General features: G+C 43.6%; 1 protein-coding gene across 1 annotated transcript; it reads right to left on the bottom strand.

Annotated features, from left to right (window-relative positions):
* Positions 1 to 2777: 2777 nt before the first annotated feature.
* On the bottom strand, positions 2778 to 6944 carry LOC133544221 (uncharacterized). The gene is made up of 2 exons (XM_061889361.1): positions 6518 to 6944; positions 2778 to 3192 (listed from the first exon to the last, which is right to left on the bottom strand). Exons 1-2 carry the CDS (start codon positions 6891 to 6893, stop codon positions 2921 to 2923), a joined length of 648 nt encoding a protein of 215 aa, XP_061745345.1. The 5' UTR covers positions 6894 to 6944; the 3' UTR covers positions 2778 to 2920.
* Positions 6945 to 10168: the final 3224 nt, after the last annotated feature.

The raw sequence follows: 10168 nt of genomic DNA, 5'->3' as shown, positions 1-10168 counted from the left end.
CTCTCCGTGTGCCCCCTTCCCCCCCTCTAGGGGACCGAAAGCAATGGATGTCGAGCGGGTCTAACATGATACTGTGAAAGTTCAATCCATAGTGGCTCCAAGACAGCCGCGAGAGTTCAGTTCAAGCGGATCCAAGACAGCAGCGAGAGTCCCGTCCACAGGAAACCGTCTCAAGCGGATCAGCAGTGTAGAGACGTCCCCAACCGATACAGGCGAGCGGTCCATCCTGGGTCCCGACGAGCGGTCCATCCTGGGTCTCGACTCTGGACAGCCAGTACTTCATCCATGGTCATCGGACCGGACCCCCTCCACAAGGGAGGGGGGGACATAGGAGAAAGAAAAGAAGCGGCAGATCAACTGGTCTAAAAAGGAGGTCTACTTAAAGGCTAGAGTATACAGATGAGTTTTAAGGTGAGACTTAAATGCTTCTAATGTATTTTAATTGCGTAAAGTCCGGAAAAGCTTATGTCGTTATCAAAACATCGAATATGTTTTTAGCTTCCACATGAAACCTGGTTAAGGAAAACTCTCCGTGCCCCCCCCCAACCCCCCCCACCTCCCGCTCCTCTTTAATTCACTCCACATAGTTTAGCATTAAAAATCAGGTCAACCTTTAAGATCTACCAGCAGAGAGGAGAAAAAAAAAAGAATTAATAGCATGCTATTTTTAAACAGTCACTCATCTGTTAATTTGGTATGACCTTAGTCAAAGGCGGCGCAATAACAAACTTCTTCTTAAGACCGAACCCCTGGTCTAGCACGTTACTTTGTTGGGTCTTGGAGAAGAGAAGAGCCTTCAAGTCTTATCTGCAAAACTCAACGTGCTGGATTTTCAATTGCGCCGAGAAGCTAATACTCTTTCATCTGCTTTCATAGCGTATTGTTTCACGGCGTCATTTATAGCTGCTTGAAGATGTTTTTGAAACAGCGAATCAAGCGACGTTTGGGTCCAATGACAAAACCAGTCCTGACAGCCGACGATGCAAAAAGACATACAAGCGGCCTCGGCGTCGCCTTTAAGCGTCTTTGTGCACGCAGCAAAGCTGAGGTGCGTCACCGCCTTTATTTTCCACCTTCTGATGAGTTCCCAGTGTGACTCCACCCGTGACAGCATCCAAACTTTACAGCTGCAGAGTCTCAAGTGCTCGCCACCTCCATTGAAGCATCCCTGCAGGGGTTTTCTTCTCAGAGAGGCTCCAGGGGGAGGGGCTTATGGCCAAGGTTTGGCAGGGGGTGACAGACCTCCAACAGTCGCGGTCTTTGTTGCCGGGTTGCTCACACTCTGCAACGTGGATGAGCCAGGTGGCCTCTGACCTGACCTCAACTCTGGAAAGACGGTGGGCGCAGGACTAAAAAAGGAAGCCGCAAAAACGCCTTGAAAAAAAAAAAAACCCACCCCGGAATGGACGTGGAGGAAGGGGCGTCCGTGTGAGGGGGCATGAAACAAACTGCTCAGAAATAGGTCAACCACTATCTCATCTTTCTTGCTAAGCTTGTAATAAGCCCTGACAGGAAGACTGTGGCGCACTGTGCTAGCACCCATTCAGCTCTAATCGTTGAGTTAGGTAGCAGAACCATCTTGGAGAAGATGCAGGGACCTTTGTTCTTTTATTTGCTTTCTGCTGCCATTGTTACCTGAGTCCATTTAGACTCGCGCCGACAGACTTTTTACAAACACTTTCGAGCAAATGTGGTTTTTTAATCAATCAATCAATCAATGTTTATTTCTATAGCCCCAAATCACAAATGTCTCAAAGGACTGCACAAATCATTACGACTACGACATCCTCGGAAGAACCCACAAAAGGGCAAGGAAAACTCACACCCAGTGGGCAGGGAGAATTCACATCCAGTGGGACGCCAGTGACAATGCTGACTATGAGAAACCTTGGAGAGGACCTCAGATGTGGGCAACCCCCCCCTCTAGCAATGGATGTGGAGCGGGTCTAACGTGATACTGTGAAAGTTCAATCCATAGTGGCTCCAACACAGCCGCGAGAGTTCAGTTTAAAGCGGATCCAAGACAGCAGCGAGAGTCCCGTCCGCAGGAAACCATCTCAAGAGGAGGCGGATCAGCAGCGTAGAGATGTCCCCAACCGATACACAGGCGAGCGGTACATCCTGGGTCCCGGCGAGCGGTCCATCCTGGGTCTCGACTCTGGACAGCCAGTACTTCACAAGGGAGGGGGGGACATAGGAGAAAGAAAAGAAGCGGCAGATCAACTGGTCTAAAAAGGAGGTGTATTTAAAGGCTAGAGTATACAGATGAGTTTTAAGGTGAGACTTAAATGCTTCTACTGAGGTAGCATCTCGAACTGTTACCGGGAGGGCATTCCAGAGTACTGGAGCCCGAACGGAAAACTCTCTATAGCTCGCAGACTTTTTTTGGGCTCTAGGAATCACTAATAAGCCGGAGTCTTTTGAATGCAGATTTCTTGCCGGGACATATGGTACAATACAATCGGCAAGATAGGCTGGAGCTAGACCGTGTAGTATTTTATACCTAAGTAGTAAAACCTTAAAGTCACATCTTAAGTGCACAGGAAGCCAGTGCTGGTGAGCCAGTATAGGTATATATGTATGTATATATGTATATAAAGCTATATACAGTATAGGTATATATGTATGTATATATGTATATAAAGGTATATACAGTATAGGTATATATGTATGTATATATGTATATAAAGGTATATACAGTATAGGTATATATGTATGTATATATGTATATAAAGGTATCAATCAATCAATCAATGTTTACTTATATAGCCCTAAATCACTAGTGTCTCAAAGGGCTGCACAAACCACCACGACATCCTCGGTAGGCCCACATAAGGGCAAGGAAAACTCACACCCAGTGGGACATCGGTGACAATAATGATCCAGTGGGACGTCTGTGACAATAATGATTATGAGAACCTTAGAGAGGAGGAAAGCAATGGATGTCGAGCGGGTCTAACATGATACTGTGAAAGTTCAATCCACAATGGATCCAACACAGTCGCGAGAGTCCAGTCCAAAGCGGGTCCAACTCAGCAGCGAGAGTCCCGTTCACAGCGGAGCCAGCAGGAAACCATCCCAAGCGGAGGCGGATCAGCAGCGCAGAGATGTCGAGGCGGATCAGCAGCGCAGAGATGTCCCCAGCCGATACACAGGCAAGCAGTACATGGCCACCGGATCGGACCGGACCCCCTCCACAGGGGAGGGTGGGACATAGAAGAAAAAGAAAAGAAACAGCAGATCAACTGGTCTAAAAAGGGAGTCTATTTAAAGGCTACAGTATACAAATGAGTTTTAAGGTGAGACTTAAATGCTTCTACTGAGGTGGCATCTCGAACTGTTACCGGGAGGGCATTCCAGAGTACTGGAGCCCGAACGGAAAACGCTCTATAGCCCGCAGACTTTTTTTGGGCTTTGGGAATCACTAACAAGCCGGAATCCTTTGAACGCAGATTTCTTGCCGGGACATATGGTACAATACAATCGGCAAGATAGGATGGAGCTAGACCGTGTAGTATTTTATACGTAAGTAGTAAAACCTTAAAGTCACATCTTAAGTGCACAGGAAGCCAGTGCAGGTGAGCCAGTACAGGTATATATGTATGTATATATGTATATAAAGGTATATACAGTATAGGTATATATGTATGTATATATGTATATAAAGGTATATACAGTACAGGCGTAATGTGATCAAACTTTCTTGTTCTTGTCAGAAGTCTAGCAGCCGCATTTTGTACCAACTGTAATCTTTTAATGCTAGACATGGGGAGACCCGAAAATAATACGTTACAGTAGTCGAGGCGAGACGTAACAAACGCATGGATAATGATCTCAGCGTCCTTAGTGGACAGAATGGAGCGAATTTTAGCGATATTACGGAGATGAAAGAAGGCCGTTTTAGTAACGCTTTTAATGTGTGCCTCAAAGGAGAGAGTTGGGTCGAAGATAATACCCAGATTCTTTACCGTGTCGCCTTGTTTAATTGTTTGGTTGTCAAATGTTAGGGTTGTATTATTAAATAGAGTTCGGTGTCTAGCAGGACCGATAATCAGCATTTCCGTTTTTTTGGCATTGAGTTGCAAAAAGTTAGCGGACATCCATTGTTTAATTTCATTAAGACACGCCTCCAGCTGACTACAATCCGGCGTGTTGGTCAGCTTTAGGGGCATGTAGAGTTGGGTGTCATCAGCATAACAGTGAAAGCTAACACCGTATTTGCGTATGATGTCACCTAGCGGCAGCATGTAGATGCTGAAGAGTGCAGGGCCAAGGACCGAACCCTGGGGAACTCCACACGTTACCTTAACGTAGTCCGAGGTCACATTGTTATGGGAGACACACTGCATCCTATCAGTAAGATAAGAGTTAAACCAAGACAGGGCTAAGTCTGACATACCAATTCGTGTTTTGATACGTTCTAATAAAATATTATGATCGACGGTATCGAAAGCAGCGCTAAGATCGAGGAGCAGCAACATAGATGACGCATCAGAATCCATCGTTAGCAATAGATCATTAGTCATTTTTGCGAGGGCTGTCTCCGTCGAGTGATTTGCCCTGAAACCGGATTGAAAGGTTTCACATAGATTGTTAGACGCTAAGTGTTCATTTAACTGCTCCGCAACAATTTTTTCGAGGATTTTTGAAATAAAGGGAAGGTGAGACACCGGTCGGTAGTTTACCATGAGGTCAGGATCGAGGTTAGGTCTTTTAAGAAGAGGATGAATAACCGCTTTTTTGAATGCTAGGGGAACAGTGCCCGAGGAAAGTGATAAGTTTATAATATTTAGCACTGATGGACCTAATAATACAAAGAGCTCCTTGATCAGTTTCCCAGGAAGAGGGTCAAGTAAACATGTTGTTTGTTTTATTCCATTTACACGTTGTAACAATTCCTCTAATGTTATTTCCTCAAAACGAGAGAAACTATTTTGGAGGGCAGTATCCGCCGTATATACAATCGTGTCAGTGTTAATAGAACCCCGTTGTAGCTGGGACGCATTGTCTTTAATCTCCTTTCTAATGACTTCAATTTTCTTACTAAAGAATTGCATAAAGTCATCAGCTGAGTGGGTGGAGCTACTGGAAGGAGTCCCTTGTTGGGTAAGCGATGCTACCGTACTAAACAAAAATTTAGGATCGTTTTTATTACGGTGGATGAGATTTGAGTAATAATTAGCTTTAGCTAAGGTAAGCATGCGTTTATAAGTTATTAAACCATCACTAAATGCTTGATGGTGCACCTCAAGTTTAGTCGTGCGCCATTTGCGTTCCAGCTTTCTGCATAATAATTTCTGAGCTCTAGTTTCTTCTGTAAACCACGGGGTGCGCTTTTTTGGAGCCTTTTTTAACTTTAGCGGTGCTATGTTATCAATGGTTTCGCGCAGGGCGTTGTTAAAGTTGTTAGTGAGGTTATCAATAGAGCCCACATACTTTGGGAATGGTGCCATTACCGAGGGCAGTAGGTCAGCAAGAGTTGTCGTTGTGGCCGTATTAATGTTGCGGCTGCTATAGCAGTTATTATTATTATTAGTTTGACGAACATGCGTCTGAACCTCGAATTTTATAAGGTAATGATCGGACAATACTTTAGTATACGGGAGTATCGTAACTTTGGAAGCGGTGATACCCCTGACAAGCACTAGGTCTATCGTATTACCGTTGCGATGCGTGGGTTCATTTATTATTTGTGTGAGACCACAGCTATCAATTATAGTCTGGAGCGCTACGCACGATGGGTCCGATGGGGTATTCATATGGATATTAAAGTCCCCCATTATGATTATATTATCGGCGTGTGTCACTAGATCAGCAACGAACTCTGAGAATTCATTGATAAAGTCCGAACAGGGCCCTGGGGGGCGGTAGATAACAGCCAGGTGTAGAGGCAGCGGTGTGACAGACCTCATAGTAAGCACCTCAAACGATTTATATTTATTATTTATGTTAGGACTAAGGTTAAAGTTTTCGTTGTATATTAGTGCGACCCCCCCACCCCTTTTAAGCGGACGGGCAATATGCGCATGTGTAAAGTTAGGAGGACATGCCTCATTTAGCGCAAAAAAGTCGTTTGGTTTAAGCCAGGTTTCACTGAGACCGATGACGTTAAGATTGTTGTCTCTGATAATATCATTAACTAACAACGTTTTAGGAGACAATGATCTTATGTTTAAAAAACCTATATTATAGGTAGTGGGCTGTTTTAGGGAATTTTTGATCAAATTATCCGTAGTAGCAATATTAATAATGTTGTGTTTATTATGCCCAGTGCATTCAGTATAATTACGACCATATCTAGGAATTGATACGACGGGAATGTTCCGATTGTTTGTTTGTTGCTTTGATAAACTGCACGCATCATGGTTAGCCACCTCAGTAACGGGGATTTTCCGATTGTTTGTTTGTTGCTTTGATAAACTGCACGCATCATAGTTAGCCACCTCAGTAAAACACATGTCCAACTCTGAAACACTCAAAGCAGAAAAAACTTGTTCTAATTTAACAGACTCCTTACCCAGACCAGTAGTCTCGCATTTTCCATCTAAATCCGTCTTCGGGATGGAGGAAAGTGGTGTTCTGTGGGGATTAGCCTTCTGCTTTGTTTTTAGCCCCGCTCGACATCCGCGTTTCCGATCACACCGCTGGCGTCTGCTCCGTAGACGGCCCCCGCTGCTACTAGACTCCCCTGCTTCACAGGCCGCTGGACGTAGCCGCCGACGAATCCCCATGCTAGTTAGCATGTTTAGCACGCCCGCGTCTATCAGTCCAAAACGGCCCAATATGTCCATATCCAGAAGTGTCTGGCGGTCGTACGTGATCACGGAGTGACCACGATGCGAGCCAGCCATGAAGTCTGCAGAACTGTCCGGCATTTCCGCCAAATGTTCCATCTTTAGCAAGAGCACCGCAGTGTCGCAGCCCGTCCGGGCGCCGCCATCTTGCCAAAAAAAAAGAGTATATACAGTATAGGTATATATGTATGTATATATGTATATAAAGGTATATACAGTATAGGTATATATATGTATATATGTATATAAAGGTATATACAGTATAGGTATATATGTATGTATATATGTATATAAAGGTATATACAGTACAGGTATATATGTATGTATATATGTATATAAAGGTATATACAGTACAGACGTAATATGATCAAACTTTCTTATCCTTGTCAAAAGTCTAGCAGCCGCATTTTGTACCAACTGTAATCTTTTAATGCTAGACATGGGGAGACCCGAAAATAACACGTTACAGTAATCGAGACGAGACGTAACAAACGCATGGATAATGATCTCGGCGTCTTTAGTGGACAAAATGGAGCGAATTTTAGCGATATTACGGAGATGAAAGAAGGCCGTTTTAGTAACGCTTTTTTAACTTCACCCAAGTAGATGGTTTGGATTTGATCAACCGAATGTGAGTCGTTTCTCATAAACAGCGACATTATCTTGATTCAGTCCTGTCAGTGATTCATGATGTATGATTCATGGAGTTGTCCAGAAGAAGAAGGACACAACTGAGACCAAGCGTTCACCAAAGCAGTCTGGTTCAATCCGGTTATAAACTCAATATCTTCATCATGGTTTGGCCCTTGTCTGATAATTCCAGAATGATGATCTTCTAAATCGCAGATGTTATTCACAGCAACGTTACTGGGAACTAAAACAATGGCCGCCTTTGTGGAGGACAAAATTCCTTTCATCAGTAGATTAGAAATAACTGTGTGCTACTGATGCATCAGTCATCCGTCCTGAGATTTTGAATGTGATCTTGTTAAGCCACCAATGCTTATTCTCACGGGTGGCTGAATGATTTAGTCGCTAATGAGGTGTGCACAAGCCACATTGGTGATCATGATCATCATGGGATACCCAAGCCAAAGGGTTTTGACACCTCGGGGCAGTTGTACAATAGTCCTCCATCTCAAAACAATAAAAGTGCAAACAATCCCTGGCACTCTGGTCATTGTTCTCTATATGTCTATGCATTGATAAATCAATCTATTTATCGGTCCATCCATCAATTGAGGCACTAAACCTCGGAAAGTGTTTAGCTGTCCGATACCATCGAACCGCCCCATCAGTCTTACTCCTTTTCCACACTAGTCTTGGTGCTAGGTTCAGTAAATACAGAGGCAGAGTTCAGAAAGTTCAAAGAGAGCGCTATCGGCAAACTGACCCGAGTCTTTTATATTCTCAGGACATTTCAATTGATCACAACTGGACTGTTAAGTTTGTCTCGGGTTGGTCAGATCTAGTCCAAATGCTGGTGCCAGAACTCCATTGTCAGCTCCTCTTATTTGAGTCTAAAGAGTTGAGGCTTTTGGCATCAGGATTTGGACTAGATTTGACCGATCTGAGTCTATGGGTGTGAACTGACGACACCTGCTCGGACTAGAAGTGAAACGCCCACCAAGACAAAGTTGTGATCGATTGAGTGTTCTGAGAAAACAATAACAGTCATGCCAGATTACTCTAAACGGCTAAAATACTAGATATTTTTAATAGTAATCCACATAATTTTCTACATTACTTAACCATAAATTGGCACAATTCTAAAATAATTTGAAAATGTCTCCCTATTTCCAATGCATTTTTATGGATTTTAATGGAGGTTGCAAACACAAAGCAGAATTGCAATTTCCTGAAATGTCTAACAATAATTTAGCTTTCAAAAATAATATTTCACAGTATGTTCCATATATAACTGTTTTGTTTTAATTCCATATAAATATTATTACTGTGAACCAAATGTATACATGATATATTTTTAGTTTCTTAAATTTTTGGTTGGATAGTAATTCATATCTTATGGACACATTATGTTTAATTAAAAACACTATTTTTCATTGACAAAGACAAGAATAAAAGCATATTATATGAATAATATATTTTTAAATGGTCTGTGTTTATAAAGCGCTTTACTATACTTGCCTGATACCAGGGGGGTGGGTCCCCACATCTGTGGTCCCCTCCAAAGTGTCTCATTATAGCCCATTGGGTTGAGTTTTTCCTTGCCCTGATGTGGGATCTGAGTCGAGGATGTCGTTGTGGTTTGTGCAGCCCTTCGAGACACTTGGGATTTAGGGCTATATAAATATACTTTGATTGATTGATACCAAAAGCACTTTACATCATTGTAGAGGTTGCCCTCTAGTGGGTTCTTCGGACCAACACACACTGCAAGGAGAGCCCCGGAATTTAGGGTATAAAACTGGTTCATTTTCATAAACATCTATAGGCCACTGCTTTCCAGCACATTGTCGTTTCCTCCTGCGTCCGCTCATCAGCACCTCCAACTCCAACACCGTGTCTCATACCGGCTGCTGCTAATAAAGACGACAGGTGATTAGATAACAAGGTCCACCTGGGCCATCCACTCACCTGTTGCTGTCTTTGAGGCCAGTCCTTGCACACCCAGGCCACGCCCCCCTCTACAGTCATAATTTACGTTCATTCATTCAAACACACATCCACACACTGATAGTGGAAGCTTTACGGACCTTCGATCCCTCAGGCGGTACGGCATAAAAAAGCGACATCAGTGAGTAAAGGATATCACCACATGGGCTCAGGAACACTTCAGAAAACCACTGTCAGTAACTACAATTTGTCGCTACATCTGTAAGTGCAAGTTACAACTTTACCATGCATAGATAGCCAAAGCCATTTATCAACAACACCCAGAAACGCTGCCGGCTTCGCTGGTACAGAGCTCATCTAAGACGGACTGATGCAAAGTGGAAAAGTGTTCTGTGGTCTGATGAGTCCACATTTCAATTTTTTTTTAGGAAACTGTGGTCGTTGTGTGCTCCGGCCTGAAGAGGAAAAGAACCATCCGGATGGTTATAGGCACAAAGTTCAAAAGCCAGCATGTGTGATGGTATGGGCATGTATTAGTGGCCAAAGCATGGGCAACTTACACGTCTGTGAAGGCACCATTAATGCTGAAAGGTACATACAGCTTTTGGAGCAACATATGTTGTCATCCAAACAACGTTTTCATGGACGCCCCTGCTTATTTCAGCAAGACAATGCCAAGCCAGGTGTTATAACTGCGTGGCTTCATATTAAAAGAGTGCGGGTGGTGCATTATGAAGCCTAAAATACCACAACTTCGACCCCGGACCGTTGAACAACTTAAGGCATGGGTGTCAAAC

The sequence above is a fragment of the Nerophis ophidion genome, linkage group LG27 (assembly GCF_033978795.1).
Source record: "Nerophis ophidion isolate RoL-2023_Sa linkage group LG27, RoL_Noph_v1.0, whole genome shotgun sequence".
Lineage (NCBI taxonomy): Eukaryota > Metazoa > Chordata > Actinopteri > Syngnathiformes > Syngnathidae > Nerophis > Nerophis ophidion.
This window is presented reverse-complemented; position numbering and strand designations above follow the sequence as displayed.